The following is a 16,580-nucleotide window of genomic DNA, read 5'->3' on the forward strand; positions in this document are numbered from 1 at the left end:
GATCACGAAATTATAACGTTTGCAATAAATATCCACCCTCGCTTGATCAAATGGTAGCGCCTGAAGAGTGTCATCCACGCATGCGCAGTTTGTGCAACCAAAGGCACACGAAATGGCGTCTGCTGCAGGTGAGAGCTACGTGAAATCTTTTGTACAATTTCATAGCATGTTAGAGATTTAAAAAAAAATATCTATGTGGATATAGATTTTGTAGCCAGTTATAGTTATGATAAAGTAATGTGCTCCATAAAACGCGATGAATCTATTAAATGTTTATGTTTGCCGGTGTGGTTCGAACCGGTTCCGTTTGTCTGCGTTTGAAAATGGGGGAGGGGGTCGAAAACTGCGGTATTTTACATTTTGCTTGGCTTCAGACACATCAAAGTCATTTCTTTAGCTGATAATACACAAATTTACCTTAATTGTTTTATACCCAGCTTAATTAATTTTGAGCACAAATTCACACGTGCCGGTCTGTTGCTTGGCAACGTTTGAGTTAAGAGGCGGGCTAATTGTTATTAGCACTGGAGCTCAGCTCCTAATTCGTTGTAAATACTTTTCAGATGTGTTGTATCAAAATAATACGGTGTTATTCATAGTCCTGTAAATATTAATCACAGAATACATCCATTTCAGTATAAGCTGTACAGTATGAATCAATAGTATCAAATCAGTTATTTTTTTCACGTGTTAATTTGTGTGTGGCGCTTGCTCGTTGAAACCTACCCGTTCTCTCAATCGCCTTCTGGACAAAAAATTATTTTACACTACTTTTATATACATTTTTTTACACTTGTCTCTTCCACGTTATTCATTTGTGTTTTGAATTAACCAAGATAAGCGTTTTAAGTGTATTTGAACATACCTTTATTTGACTCTGTGACTCAAAATCCTTGTTTTTGTGAATGAGTTTGGTATTTTAAATGAATGTTAATGTGTTTTTTTCGCAGATTACAACAGTTACGGACAGGCTGGAAGCCAACAGGGGTATGGCTATTTATTTATTTTTTTGCAATTCTTTATAGAGATGGCTTTATCCTTATTCAATAATAAGGGACAGCTAGAACATTCATGTATAGTCATGGAAATGTGCTGGTCAAAAGATTAGGCAATCTTGTATATAACAGTTTATCTATAATAAAATGAGAAAATCATCTTTTATTATCAGGTACAGCTCCTATGCGGCCCAGCCCTCTCAACAGGGTTATGGACAGGGCACTCAGGTAAACGGTCACCTTAAACTTATTTTATTTTATAAACTATTAAATATTTTGTTGTGCAAAGTGCAAAACAGGAGCTGTTAAAGTGGCCTGGTGTGAGTCACTTACTGTTTGTTTTCTGTAGCAGTCGTATGGTCAACAGCAAAGCTACGGTTCATACAGCCAACCAGCTGACTCGACCTACTCCCAGACTGGCAGCTCCTCGAGCAGTTATGCCCAGCAGCCATATGGATCATCCTACGGACAGCAACCACCAACCAGCAGTGTGTCTCTTTTCTTTTTTTTCTTTTTTTTTTTTAATCCATTTTTGTGGTATTTAAATTGAGGTCAGTATCTCCAAGGGGTGTGTTTATTCAAGGACTTTGTTTTTAATCCTTTGTAGGTGGTTATAATGCCACTCCGGCTACACCGCAGGGCTACACTCAGCCTGTGCAGGGATATGGAGGCAGCAGCAGCAGCTACGATTCCTCCACAGCTGCCGCCTCATCGACCAGCAATAACCAGACCTCTTATAGTGGGCAGGCCAGCTATGGTGCCCAGTCTGCATATCCTGGATATGGACAACAGCCTGCTTCTGCTGCACCCCCCAGGTATTGGGCTTACTCTGTTCCTCATAGTCCTCCAAAGATTTGCAATGTATTTGTTGGTCACCGATTGTAATTTGTGTCCTTCAGCAGCTACAGTTCTGGCAGCCAGCAGCCCTCTGGATATGAGCAGAGTTCGTATTCCCAGCAGCCTCAGCAAAACTCCTATTCTCAGCAGCAGCAGGGAGGATACCAGGGCCAACAAGCAGGCTATGGACAGCAGAGCTCCTACAGCCAGCAGGGAGGATATCAACAAACTCCTCCCCAGCAGCAACAGGCTCCGCCTTCCAGCTACCCCCCACCTTCTGGGTCCTATGGACAGCCCCCTGCTAGCCAATATGGACAGCAGGCCAGTACTGGAGGAGGCTATGGCCAGGCAGACTATAAACCACCCAGTCAGTATGGTAAGTCTGCTGGTAATAGCTTGGCAAGGACTGTCGTATACAAATGTGAAAACTTTAGACACAATTTTCTTTCACAGGTAATTACAGACAGGACCATCAGAACGGCATGGGCGGAGGTGGCTACTCGGGCTCTGAATCTGGAGGATATGGGGGCCCTGGAGAGGGCCGTGGGGGGGAGAACCGCGGGCGTGGCCGGGGTGGGTTTGACCGGGGGATGATGCGAGGAGGTGGTGGCATGCGAGGGGGCATGAGCCGTGGAGGCATGGGGTAAGTGTGCGTTTGTGCAGTCTCACCTCACCACCTCTTTTTCCCTCAGACAGGAGCTGAAAGAGGCCATACAAGGCTGAGAGCCACGCTATGTACTTAAATTGGCAGAAATTTACTTCATCATTTGGAGCCAAAGCTTAAATCATAAACTGTAATTTGACGACTTTGTTTTTGTTAAACCAATTGAACACAATTTTTGATAGCACAATCTTAAGCATTGAAGCTTTTTTATTTATTTTATTAGTTTGATAGCAAGTCCATGCTATTGTTTTGACAAGATGCCAAACTGATTTCAAATTCTGTAGTGCTGCTGCTCTCAGCTCTGCCTCGTTATGGCCTAAGGTAAGATGATTGTGCTTTGGGAAAAAATATAATAATTTCAATCTCACATTCCCTTTATCACTAAATATATTTTGAGGGATCTTAATTGTTCAGAAAAAGGATTTATTAAGGTGTTAATTAAAGAAACAAGATAATTAAACATTGGTGAGGCACAGTTCATAAGATCTGTGCTCCAAATGGTTGTAATAAGATTGCCAATGCATAATGTGATCCTTTAGGATATTTCCAAAAGGTGTGTTAATCACTCCAAATGGGATTATATAGATCTGCCTGCAAATCACAGGTTTACAGGTAAAGAATGTTTCAATTAGTCTCATTTAGTCTTTTACTCATTTACTCTCAATTGAGTAAAAAAGTTAAATTTAGGGCTATTTTAGAAAGAGATAAAAGTGTTAATATGGGTAACATTTACTAGAATTGAGTGTAAATATTAGGGTTGGGTACCGAACTCGGTGCTTTTAAGGGTACCGACCAAATTGCATTCAATCATTCGGTACCAAATTTCGGTACCTGAGAACGCATACGAGAGAGAGAGACCCTGTGACATGATGTCACCCCTGCAACTCTTTAAAACACAACACACGGCAAACTGAAATGTTCTGAAGTGTGCTTGCATTTCTAGGGTCATGGTTTCCGCGAAGAGTCCATTCATAAAAACGGAATTGCTCTATAGCGCAGAATGCCACGGAATTCGTACATTTTTGGATGAATAAAAGGTCTGTCATTTAATTCGAATCACGATGTGAATGTGAGACGGTTTAGATATGAATCCTGCATTAATAATAAATAATTCCACTAGCCTCTATATGTATGAATGGCGGAGATGCGGTTTTGTTTACTACAAAAATACTGAAGCACACGTGAACTCGCGGTGATTTTCGCCCACTGCATCTCATTACGTTACATAAACTTACGGGCTGTGAGAGTCACTTCATGAGAATTTTACAGTTTCATTTGAGAACTAGCATATCATACTGTATATACTCAGAAACTTCACGGCAACCTGTCAAAATAAGTGCAGTTTAACATGTAACAGAAATATATTACTTTTGTATTACTTCTGTATAGTATAATGTACGTCTTTATACATTCCATTTACTGTCAAATTTAAATTAAAAAAATTAAATGATAAAAATGAAAAACCACTTAATTGTAGAAAAATACAATTATTAAAACTTTTTTAAAAGAATATTCACACAAAACCTCTGTTTGTTTGCCAAAAAATTAAAAGGGTTTCATTTTCATTTGATTAAAAATAAATAAATGTTTCATGCCTTCATTTGATTATCAGAAAAAAATAAAACAAGAATTTCTGAAAGAGAAAAAATTGTAGGGCCCTATATTGTTCAAAATGTTGAAATTGAGAGTTTTGGACTCATCTTTTTCACTGAAATAAATCTTTTTGTTATTACACAGAGTAAAGTACCGAAAAAAGGTACCGTTGGGTACTGAATTTCAGATACCGGTACCGGTTCAAATGCGAATGGTACCCAACCCTAGTAAATATCAATGCAGGTTTTGAAAATGTTTTGAATAGGTGTAGTGTGCATAAAATTAACATTGTTTTATAATTAACCATATTGGTTCCCAAAGACGAATTATGCTGCTAAAAGCAAGAAGCTAACACAAAATAAATATGAAAGTGAATGCAGTGATGCTTGACACAAAACTGTTACTACAGAGCTGCTTATCCCTTCATTATTATCTTGAACATGTCCCTGCTCTGCATATTAAAATATTTGTTGTATTAGTAGACCTATTTTACTGAGCTTGTACAATACTACTTTTAAAGTTAAAGGTGCTGTATGTAGGATTGACACCTAGCAGTTGAACTGGGTATTGCAGTCCAAATTCAAAAGATTGGAGACTACTTTTTTTTTTCCACCGGCCCCTCCTCAGACTTGACGCACACGACACCAACAGGATCGAGCGCACATGACGATGAATGAAATTAAATACGCTGTGTTTTCCGCCAACTGGCAACCCGAGGTGCTGAAATACAATTGGGTAAACTGGCAGTGGGCGGGTTTCACAAACCATAACAAACACAGACATTCTGGGCCGGAATGCACCTTTTCAAAGGAGAATAACAGATTGTAGCATTGTTTTTCAGATAAACAAGTATGTTAACTTAGCATGTTTCTTAAATATCTGCAAACATATTATGGTATTTTTATGCTTTAGTAGAGTCAAAATCCTACATGCAGCACCTTTAACTATTTTGGTGATGAAGGTATGCTCCAAACGGTGAAAATACACTGCATTCATTTTCCCTTTTAAAAAAGGGTATGTCTTTATCTGTTACACATTTGGATTGCAATTGTCTTGTGCATTATGAAACTTTTTCTTTAACATGCTTTGTCGCATTTATACGCTACAGGTAACAAAGTGAGAGCCATGTAAACACATCAATACTTTTACAGTACCACTACTCAGTTCTGAGTCTGGGCCGGAAGCCTTTTGAAATGGGGACTTAAAGTTGGTGGTGTCAAGAGGTGTTCCAAATGTGTTTTTCCTACAAGAATGAGAATTTTGTTTTGCAGCCAAAGAAATGTGTAATAATTATCTAAACATAAGTTTACTCTTTTTACAAAAGTGTTTTGATAGTTTTTTGTGTTGTGTAATTATATCAGAAACATTTCTGTAAAGAGAAAAGTGGTGTTATGGTTTACCTGCTTTTTATTTTTTATTTGACTAAAATGCATGTACCAGCTTTATGTAAGCAGATTGTTTCAGATGCAGCCACAAACAGGCTACTCCTGCATTTTGGTGCAGCTGCCACCAACATGCAATTAGATTCTTAGTGAAGACCAATAGTCTCAACATTTGGGTGTAGTTTTAAATATCGCATAATCTTATTTTCATTCAGCGTTGGTAGCAAGGCTGTGTCTGAAACAATTACATCTCAATTACAGTTAGGGGTGGGTGATTAACCAGTTAGAAATTTTGGTTACCGGTAGAGATTTTGGTTACATGCTCACGTGACGTTGCTGTGCTACATGATCATGAAAATTTATCGTTAGCATTGCTGTTTAAAAACAAGTGATTTTAAGCCATTGAAACTCAATCAGCAGTGAAAGAGAACCCATTTCGTAATATGCGCTCGAAGACGTTGCTCATGAAGCGGGCGCAAACTAAACAATTATATTTGCCGTTTTATAGGCCTTGGAACAGTTACTTGTCAAAATGGCCAACTTTTCAAGTATCCTCGTAAACACACAATAATTTAGGTCTTAAGTGAAAGTGAACAGCTGAGAAAGAAAATGTGTAACAGTATATTGGGTCCAGGTATCTCTTAAACTGACAGCAGTCCACAAATTCGTGCTGCCTTTCATTTCAACAACAAAAGAGAAAATCTCTCACTGCTCTTGACCAAGTCACTTTTGTAACTTTACTAAGAAGAAATGGCAATATATTTAATTTACACAGTGAAGAATATGCAGTGTTTTTATAAATGTGATTGCTTTGTACAATATAGCACTTATTTGTTTTACTGTAGCTTTTTATTTATTTATTTTTGGTCTAGTATTAGTGTTTGTTTGTTTTTTGGGGATATCGACACTGGTGACAAGAATTATGAAATTTCTATGGCATCAAAAATTTTGATATCATAAAGACCTTATTTATAGCAAAAATCACTATATCGTGATATACATTGTTACCGTGAAATAACATTAGCCTACTCATATCGTGATAAGATTTTGGTCATATCTCCCACCCCTAATTACAGTGTACAAATTTCTGGAGTTTTGCACCTATAATAATAAAGATCAACCCTCACTTTGCTCTATATAACCCCAGTACTGTTCAGCCACTAATGTCATAAAATTGTAAGTTGAGCAAGTCAGGCCCAGTGCACAAACATTGTAATGCTACAGCACCCCAACTGAGTGTTACTCTCAACAGTATTGTGTTTTTATAAGGGGGTCTTGTTAAGGGTTAAGATTTAGTTAGAACTGTGCAAATACCCCTATTACCCTTTTTGTGGTACCGAAGTGGCTGTTTTAAGGGATATTGCCTTCATATCTTCGCTTATTCCCCCCAGCATCGCTGGAGACAGAGGTGGCTTCATTAAGCCTGGTGGTAAGTTTAATGAGAATCACAAGACCATACACTAGAATTCTCTACCTTTTATGGGTGTTTTTCAAAAGGGAAATAATTAATACCTTGCAAAACTACACTGCCGGCTAGAATTAAGAGTTTTCAACCTTTTTCCATTGGTTGTATAGGAATGGTTCAGATCTATTTTTATTGGTTAAAAATCCTGAGTGTGGACTCCAATAAAAGGTTACTTTTGCCCTTATAATCAAGAGTTAATGGTAACTGGCCTACCCAACCATATAGAGTATCACCATTTCATCGTTTACTATTTTATTCAATTTTATATGATATCAGGTATGGAGTCCAATTTGGGTCCTTGGTTTCTCAAGGGTTTTGCAAATATATTTTTATATTTAAGGCACACTGAAATAAAAATTAGGTAGCTTTTGAATAGTTTCCTCTTAATACTTTTTCACAATAATCAAACCAATCTTGGGTCAACAGCATCATGGTATTTTGTCATTTTATGTCTTTGAATGGTCAGAAAGAGTGTGCCGGGGCAGTCTTGACCAGGAAATGGTAGCATAAAATTGTCAGGTGCTTGAGAAGCTCAGCTTGTAAACTAATTTGTTTCTCACTTTCTTTTTCTCCTTGTGTCCTGCTTAATGATAACCTGAAACAGATGCTGACATGGGTAAGTTTGGATCTTCAAAGTATGTCTCTTTCGTCTATTGTTATCAATTTCTTCTGCTCTTAACACTCTGTTCTCTGCAGGACGCCCAGAGGAGCAGGATGACTCTGAAAACAGCACTATCTACATCACTGGGCTCACTGAGAACGCTACATTGGAAGAAGTTGCGGACTTTTTCAAGCACAGTGGAATCGTTAGGGTACTTGATGGTCTTTTTCGATAAGATGAAATGGCTTTGGGAAGATGGATGGCTTGTTGCTTTTCCATGTTACTATTGATCTAATATTGAAACATGTAAAGTGTTAGGTTACACCATGCATCGAATGGTCCTTTATTGGATTTCTCTAAACTTATGATTGAATATTGTTTCATTCTAAGATAAACAAACGCACAGGCCTGCCTGCTGTCAACATCTATACAGATAAAGAGACTGGGAAACCTAAAGGTGATGCCACCTTATCCTACGAAGAGCCTCCATCTGCAAAGGCAGCAGTCGAGTGGTTTGATGGTGCGTTGAACTTAACTGAAATCAGTCTTGAATGTCTGTCATTTCATCCTGAGTCTTCAAGATAAATAACGTTTTCTCATTAGGAAAAGATTTCCAGGGCAAGAAGCTGAAGGTGTCCATGGCCCGACGCAAGCCTATGATGGGAATGATGCGTGGTGGCATGCCAATGAGGGGAGACCGAGGTGGCATGATGGGACGAGGAGGTACACTGATTTAGAAGCACCAGAAAACCTAAGGTTCTGTTTTTCTGTACTAAAAAATTCTAACCATCGAGTTGGATTGGTTCTATTCCTGCAGGAATGATGGGTCGTGGTGGTATGGGCAGAGGTGGTGACCGAGGAGGATTCATGCCACGTGGGGGTCCCAGGGGAATGGGCCGTGGTGGACCTACTGGAGGAAACATGCAACAAAGGGCAGGAGACTGGCAGTGTCCAAATGCGTATGTATTTCGGTAGTAGCACAGTGTTATTCAATGATCCATGTATTGTATTCAGCCTCTGATTTGAGTCTTTGTTTTTCTAGGGGATGTGGAAACCAAAACTTTGCCTGGAGAATGGAGTGTAACCAGTGCAAGGCACCCAAACCTGAAGGCTTTGGACCTCCTCCCTTCCCTCCTCCAGGTTACTGTCTTTTGCGTTTACTCCTGGTATAGCTTTCAGAACTGCAAACAGCAGTGCTTCAGATAGTTGCATTGCTAACTGTCTTTTGGGATTCAGGTGGTGACCGTGGTCGTGGTGGACCAGGTGGGATGCGTGGCGGCCGTGGTATGGACCGTGGAGGGCCAGGGGGACCCGGTGGCTTCCGTGGAGGCAGAGGTGTGGATCGTGGGGGTTTCAGAGGAGGACGTGGCATGGACAGAGGCGGTTTTGGAGGAAGGGGTCGAGGTGGGCCTCCTATGGATGACATGGGAAGAAGGGGGCGAGGAATGGGGCCACCTGGCAAAATGGATATGAAGTGAGTGTTTCTGTGGAAGTGTTAAAGGTATTTTAGCCACAAAAAGGAACAGTAATTCATTTTTTTTTTTTTTGCAGGGGAGACCATCGTCAGGAACGGCGAGATAGACCATATTGAGAGATGTGTCCCTAGTTGACATCTGCCCACACCTGTTTGTTTTTCACATGATTTTAAAGTTGCAATTCCATATTTATAATTGGTTGGTATGGAACTCGTTACTGCTTTGCCGGTAGTCCTCAGTGAATGTTTTATTTTTTTAACTTTTTGTGTTTTGTGCTCCCTTTTCTGGTCCAGAACTGTAATTGAAACCAGATGCACATGTAAATGCAGCGTGTTCAGTGTACCGTTTAGATTTGTCAGAAATGTTTTTGTGGAACAATGTGAAATTTTCTTCTCTTCTTTTTTTTTTTTTTTTTTTAAATTCCCAATACCCCTTTATTTGCTTTTTCATGTCTAAAAAATGTTGAATCAAAAAAAAGGAAAACCATTCTGTAGGTTTTTTAAATGCATGGCTGTAAATACTTATGCCATGTCCTTGTTTTCTGCATTTACTGTGCTTACTTCACCTAAACAGTGTGGCATCTTAAGTGTGACTGAATAATGTAAATAGCTGATGCTCTTCAGCCCCTTATGTCATTTCAAACAGTGTTTAAAAGAGTTCACCTAAAAAAATAAAATTCTGGAAAAAAATCTTTACTTGTCTTAAGTTGTTCATGTTCTTTTTTTTTCTCTCTTTTTTTTTTCATGGTGTTGATCAAAAGGAGTCTTTTTGGAGCATCTTGTGATTGAGCTTTTTAAAGTACAAAGAAGTTGTTCATACCTCTTTGGGCCAGATTTACTATCAGCTTGCTCCAGCGCAAACCCTTATTTGGCGTTAAATACTGTCAGGATTTACACACAGTGGGAAATTAGCGCTGAAAAACGTGGACGGTTATTTTTTGCAACTTACCTTATTGAATATGCATTTGTAGGAGTTTCCCTTTCTTTCAGTAAATTTATGAATGAATTCAGGTAAAGTGGGCCACTTTTTGTAAAATGTATAATTTAGATAGGCCTACTATGTTTGTTTTTTTTATTTTTTACTTTTAACTTATGGAAGCCTGTTTCCGCCACTGAATAAATTTTAAAGGTTATTGCGACCTTCTTATCTCACAATTCTGACTTTTTTTCTCATAATTGCGTGATACAAACTTGCAATTCTGACTTTTTCTCATAATTGCGTGATCTAAACTAGCAATTGCGAGTTAAAAAGTCATTATTCTGAGATATAAACTCGCAATTCTGAGAACATATCAGTCTTTTTTTTTCCCCTCAAATGGACTTTAACTCACAATTGCGAGTTTATATCTCACAATTCTAAGAAAAAAAGTCACAATAACCTTTTTAAATTTTTTATTCAGTGGCGGAAACGGGCTTCCATAAACTTTAAGGTCCAGCTGTAATATAAACAATAGAACCCTGCCCAAAACACAATAGAAAATGTAATGGTTTTAATGGGAATTGTATTGGTTTTAATGGAAACTATAATGGTGTCTACTGGTATGTGATGGATTCTATTGGTGGGATGTTAAATCCTATTGGAAAAATGCCCAAAACACATTACAAAAAGGAATTTTGTAATGGTTTTACTGGAAAAAGCTAATGGTTTATAATGGTATTTTAATGGAAACCATTGGAATTTCTGTGATGGTTTCTATTGGGCTTCTATTGTTTTTTTTGTTTGTTTTTTTAATCTCCCTGCTGGAAAAACCAGCATAGACCAGCGTAATTCCCATGCTGGTTTATGCTGGTTTGGTGCTGGTATATGCTGGTTTGGTGCTGGTTTAGCTGGTGGACCAGCAAGACCATGCTGGTCTACCAGCATGGTCTTGCTGGTGATGCTGATCAACCAGCCTGGTCTTGCTGGTGATGCTGGTCTACCAGCATGGTCTTGCTGGTGATGCTGGTCTACTGGTCTTGCTGGTGATGCTGGTCTACCAGCCTGGTCTTGCTGGTGATGCTGGTCTACTGGTCTTGCTGGTGATGCTGGTCAACCAGCCTGGTCTTGCTGGTGATGCTGGTCTACCAGCCTGGTCTTGCTGGTGATGCTGGTCTACCAGCCTGGTCTTGCTGGTGATGCTGGTCAACCAGCCTGGTCTTGCTGGTGATGCTGGTCTACCAGCCTGGTCTTGCTGGTGATGCTGGTCTACTGGTCTTGCTGGTGATGCTGGTCTACTGGTCTTGCTGGTGATGCTGGTCAACCAGCCTGGTCTTGCTGGTGATGCTGGTCAACCAGCCTGGTCTTGCTGGTGATGCTGGTCTACCAGCATGGTCTTGCTGGTGATGCTGGTCAACCAGCCTGGTCTTGCTGGTGATGCTGGTCTACCAGCATGGTCTTGCTGGTGATGCTGGTCTACTGGTCTTGCTGGTGATGCTGGTCTACCAGCCTGTTCTTGCAGGTGATGCTGGTCACCAGCATCTCAGCATCGGAATCAGGCTGAATGCGGCTGAGTGTCGGCTCACTCGGCAGCGGCTTGCCAGAATTGAGCCAGGTCCGGCCTGGCACAGTAATGGTTGCCAGATTTGGCTAGGTTTTGGGTCTGTGGATCTGGCCCGATTCTGGTTGAGAAACGGCACATTTAGCCACATTCAGCCACATTCAGCCCGACTGTGGGCCAGAAGTCTCAGTCCTAAAATGTCAAAAATTCAGGTTTTACTCCTTATTTGCTCCTTATCTGAATATTTGGTCCCCACAATTAAAAATAAAAAAAAATAAAACTGTACACACACAATCAATCAATTAGGCTGTATTATAAAATTACAAAAATATATATTTTTAAACAAAATACTTTAAAGTTGTAAACCTTTTGCCTGTCAAAGTTATTTATTCAATTTTATTATTATTTTAATATTTCTATTAATTTTTAGGCTGACCTCAAATGGACTTTGCTTATAATTTAAAAATGTTCCTTAATCTAAATTGACACTTTCTGACTGTGTGTGATTGCAAAACTGATACCTCAGTAAGAAGTGGTAAACTTTACAAAATATGATTTCAGATGTTATAATAGTGATTTTATTATGTCCAAATAAAAGTACCACAGCAAATCTTCTGAAATCAGTGAGTGAAACTTTATTATTAATAACTGTAACAATATATATATATATATATATATGTGTGTGTGTGTGTGTGTGTGTGTGTGTGCGCCTTTGTTCTGCAGTGAAGGGCTACTGCATTTTTGTGACAAATCAGGACATAGATGTGTATAATGACAAGGGTATGACAGGTATTACAAGGAGAAGGTGACTTTTCAGGACATTACTCCATGTCCCCACTTTTCAAAACGCTTATAAATCACACAGAATGGAGTGTATTGAAAATCTGAAATAGCAGAAAGTCTCCTGTAAGGGGTAGGTTTAGGTGTAGGGTTGGTGTAGGACAATAGCACATACAGTTTGTACAGTATAAAAACCATTACGCCTATGGGATGTCCCCACTTTTCACAAAAACAAACGTGTGTGTGTGTGTGTGTGTGTGTAATTTATTTCATTTTATTTCTTTTTTTTTTTTTTTTTAAATAATCTAAGATGTAGGCTACAATCATTACCTCATGTTATATTTTTCCTGGCAAAAAAAAAAAAAAATCAATAGATATAAATGTAACTTTAACTATTTGACACCTCACGTGCAAAGCCCGCGAAAGAACCGGAGGTTATATAAGCTGCGGTCGTCACGTGACGCGCACAGCCGGACTCTGATGGACGTCGCCTGACGGGAGAGCTTTCATGAGGTAAAGTATTTTTTGTGTACACAAGTATAAAATCGACGGCCTGTCATTTAAATGTACCATAAGCCTACTGTTCACTGTTCAAACGAGCCGTTCCGTCTTTATTTTGTACGGCCCGCTCTTCAGCTCCGTTAATTACCGTTAATGCCGTTCTGTGTGACGTCATTTGCGCAGATCTGCTAGAATTGAGAAAACCTCCTTTCGTTTCACATTCATGTCGGTCAAGGTAACGTTAGTTTAAAAAAATGTAGCCATTTACAATTAATATTTTCACATTTAAGCAGTGTTGTCCCACAGATTTGTCTGAGTGAGAGCGCGCGACACTGACGCACACTGAACGCTCTCTCTCTCTCTCTCTCTCTCTCAGCGTGTGTGGTAGAGCGAGCGAGAGACGGAAGACACTCACAAGCCAATGTAGCCTATCCTTATGAGATAATAATAGTAAAAATAATAATATTTCTGCTTTTTAATAACAAATAATTACTATAAAAGTAAAACATGTATGCATGTGTATACACCAGGGAAGAAATAAAAGTCATATTCAAGTAAAGTTATAATTATTTTCAAAAATGAAAATATTTATTCTTTTCTTCTTTCTTTTTTCAGATTGTCATCCGATTGTTGTAAGTGATCAGTCAAGCAGTCATCCTGCATCTTGGATTTGCCATGTTCAGTTTGTACAAACATTATCTGATATTGAGTGAGGCTTTTTCTTTTGCTCCCCTTTGTTTGTGTGTCAGTAGCTGCTGCACCCCAAAGCCTCCACAGCACAGCACAGCACAGCTCAGGCTTTAGCTTTGTGAGTATATATTTTTTAAGCTGACTGTCAAACATTTTCTCAATTTTTTTTTATTTAGGTTCATTAAATATATGTCATGCAGCAGTTATTTATTTATTTATTTAACAGGCTTGCATTATCTGATCTGTTTTAAAAGTTATGTATTTTGTAGTTTGTTAGTGAATTTTAATTATTTAATTACACAACATATTATGTGAATAGTGTAATAATGTTCCTGCTACATTTCTTCTAATATTTTTGTGATTACTTTTTCTTCCTACCTGGTCTTTATGCTAAGTTAGGAAAACCAGCTTCATGTTTAAATAGGCAAACTTGTGCCACATATACCAGACTGACACACACACACACACACACACACACACACACACACATACATATATACCAGGACAGCCAGGCACAAGAACAGTTTCTTCCCAGATTTTCAAATAGTTGTTGTCAAATAGTTAAATGTAAAATAATCTAAAAAAATTACCCTTATGACTGGTTTTGTGGTCCAGGGTCACATATTAAGTCCTGTTTTCCTTGAAATTGAACAAAATGAAGTTTTTTCCCTTTGAATTAATGAGATTTTTCTGAGCCCATTGGCAGATATTTGTTCGTTTTGATCGTGAAATCACTTTATTTTGATCAGTTTCTCAGAAAACAAGACTTTGTATAAAGTGCACTGCAAAACAAGACAGAAATACTGAGGAAGAGCATCGGTTTATTGAAGTGTGATCAGAAGGTTCAGTAAATGTTATTTAGTTACACACTTTGTTAAAAGAATGAAAAGTAATGGAGATCTGTTGAAAGTTGTATTTTCAAACTTTGAAGTGTTATTAATTTGCATTTAGAGACCATATTGACATGCTGCATTCAGTTTATCCCTTAAATCTTACATTTTTCTTTACCTTCATAAAATCTGCATAAACCCTGTACCTGCTAATATGCATCACTCAAATATGATTAAATACATATTTATTTTTTCTTTCAATAGTGCCAAGTTATAATCACTCCAATCCAAGTCATTGTGAATGAATGATCGACAGGGTCATGTATGAATGTGCCAGAATGAAGGAGTTTGTCTTCACATCAAAAACAAAACATAATAATAATAAATAAATAAAATACATTTAAAAAATACAATAAAGTAAAATAAACAAATTCATTACTTAAAAAAAACATTAACTTATACTAAACACTAAAACTATATAGATATATATAAAAAATAAAATAAAATGACTAAAACGCACAACAAATTGTAACTAAACATTTAACAAAATTAAGCTCAAAATTAAGTTTGTTAAAGTGCTATAATAACAACTAAAGCTTAATGAAAAAAATAAAATAAATATATATATATATATATATATATATATATATATAAACGCACAACAAAATTACTAAAACTTTAACTGGAATTTTAAAATAAATATTGAAATAAAATATTATTAAGGTCTTTGCACACAGAGTCTGAAATTTCATCACGCATGGAAACCAGAGGCGGACGAAGTACACAACTCCATTACTTGAGTGAAAGTACAGATACTGCTGGTCAAATATTACTCCATTACAAGTGAAAGTTGTAAAGACAGAATTTTACTTTAGTAAAAGCACAGAGGTACTTGCTTTTAAAAGTACTTAAGTACCAAAAATAAATCTACAGAACAGTTAAATGCCTTTTTATTCTCATCTTATTTTTATTGTCTGTGTGCTGTTGTTGTCTCTGTGAACTGGAAGCTTTTGACACTAAAATAAATTGTTTGTATGTGCAAGCATACTTGGCAATAAAAGCTCTTTCTGATTCTGATGTATATTTTTTATAAATATATATTTATTTATTTTTCTGCAAATACTGCAGTGTGCTGGATGGAGAAACTGAGAAGTTTATAAACAGAAGGCATGGAAGAAGAGAGCAGGTCCTAAAACAAAGAAATTCTTCTTAAGGTATGCTCCAAATTTACCATTTACCATTGAGTTCACTGAGATCTGACTGTGTCTATATGTATCCCCTCTTTATCTCTCTTTCCTTTTTTTCTGTCCTCTTTTAGGATAAACCTGAGGTCCTGGGAGTTCTTAGAGTTCTAAAGTGTTTTTTATGCATTTGTTGATGTCAAATTTTCAATAATAAATTAAAATAAATTCTCATAGTTTTTACATTTATATGGTGTCATTCTATGGTGTGTGTAATATTTGTGGAAACAACATTGTTAAAAAAAATACTGGCTTTAATAATACATTTTTTGTAGTTTTTAGAGAACCAATTAATTACATGAACAGTTTTTTTTTTCCATGTAGGCTATATATATATATATATATATATATATAATATTGTTTTGGTAAATTTTGTTGTTGTTATTAATTAAATTAATATTGGTTTGTATTTCATATACATTTCCATTTGGTATCCAGACTAATTGTATAATCTATGCTGGCGTGATTGTGGCCTGATGCCGGCAGTGTCGGCTCAGTTTCGGCAACCGGACTCGGACCAGCGTACTTGGGCCGATTCTAGCGCGTCATTCACTCCCGTAATTCACAAGAGTCCGGCAACCACATCCGCATCCCATGCTGGTCACCAGCGTACCACCAGCGTACCACCAGCATCCCATGCTGGTCACCAGTGTACCAGCGTACCACCAGCATCCCATGCTGGTCACCAGCGTACCACCAGCATCCCATGCTGGTCACCAGCGTACCACCAGCACCAAAACACAACATATGCTGGTCTTGCTGGTATGACCAGCTTGCTGGTCTATGCTGGTTTTTCCAGCAGGGCTATCAGATGTTTGTACACAGCAGATGCTTTCCAGGTGAAGGGATCTTTAAAGGGATACTCCACCCCAAAATGAAAATTTTGTCAATTACCCTCATGTCATTCCAAACCCTAAAAAGATTCGTTCGTCTTCGGAACACAATTTAAGATATTTTGGATGAAAACCGGGATCTTGTGACTGTCCCATTGACTGCCAAGTAAATTACACCGTTAGTGTTAAGGCCCAGAAAAGTATAAAAAACATCGTC

The 16,580-nt window shown here is 38.0% G+C and overlaps 1 protein-coding gene and 1 long non-coding RNA gene across 6 annotated transcripts; both read left to right on the plus strand.

Moving 5' to 3' along the window:
- The first annotated feature begins 68 nt into the window (after positions 1-68).
- Positions 69-9,707, plus strand: ewsr1a (EWS RNA-binding protein 1a). 4 transcript variants are annotated; one of them, XM_058789574.1, is made up of 16 exons: positions 69-128; positions 951-987; positions 1,169-1,223; positions 1,345-1,483; positions 1,603-1,810; positions 1,895-2,208; positions 2,286-2,475; positions 6,863-6,900; positions 7,541-7,552; positions 7,633-7,748; positions 7,928-8,057; positions 8,141-8,260; positions 8,355-8,496; positions 8,580-8,677; positions 8,774-9,011; positions 9,089-9,707. In XM_058789574.1, the coding sequence occupies exons 1-16, from the start codon at positions 113-115 to the stop codon at positions 9,126-9,128; spliced, it is 1,893 nt and encodes a 630-aa protein (XP_058645557.1). In that variant the 5' UTR covers positions 69-112; the 3' UTR covers positions 9,129-9,707. The 4 variants fall into 4 exon arrangements, with proteins under 4 accessions (XP_058645557.1, XP_058645558.1, XP_058645555.1 ...); XM_058789575.1 differs by having other exon boundaries at positions 1,348-1,483; XM_058789572.1 differs by lacking the exon at positions 69-128 and adding an exon at positions 309-348.
- Positions 9,708-12,637: 2,930 nt separating this feature from the next.
- LOC131548335 (uncharacterized) lies at positions 12,638-15,719 on the plus strand. Of its 2 annotated transcripts, none has more exons than XR_009273119.1 (4): positions 12,638-13,004; positions 13,385-13,577; positions 15,418-15,503; positions 15,608-15,719. It is a non-coding gene; the product is annotated as an uncharacterized LOC131548335 (long non-coding RNA). The 2 variants fall into 2 exon arrangements; XR_009273118.1 differs by having other exon boundaries at positions 12,638-12,781.
- Positions 15,720-16,580: the final 861 nt, after the last annotated feature.

The sequence above is a fragment of the Onychostoma macrolepis genome, chromosome 10, assembly GCF_012432095.1.
Source record: "Onychostoma macrolepis isolate SWU-2019 chromosome 10, ASM1243209v1, whole genome shotgun sequence".
Classification (NCBI taxonomy): domain Eukaryota; kingdom Metazoa; phylum Chordata; class Actinopteri; order Cypriniformes; family Cyprinidae; genus Onychostoma; species Onychostoma macrolepis.

What these genes read in the sequence shown, in the direction of transcription:
- ewsr1a (XM_058789572.1), top strand. Translation starts at nt 324, where the DNA reads ATGGGGGAGGGGGTCGAAAACTGCG. An exon ending in TAAACCACCCAGTCAGTATG is followed by an intron (nt 2,209 to 2,285) that starts GTAAGTCTGCTG and finishes TTTCTTTCACAG; the next exon opens with GTAATTACAGACAGGACCAT. An exon ending in AGCAGTCGAGTGGTTTGATG is followed by an intron (nt 8,058 to 8,140) that starts GTGCGTTGAACT and finishes TTTTCTCATTAG; the next exon opens with GAAAAGATTTCCAGGGCAAG.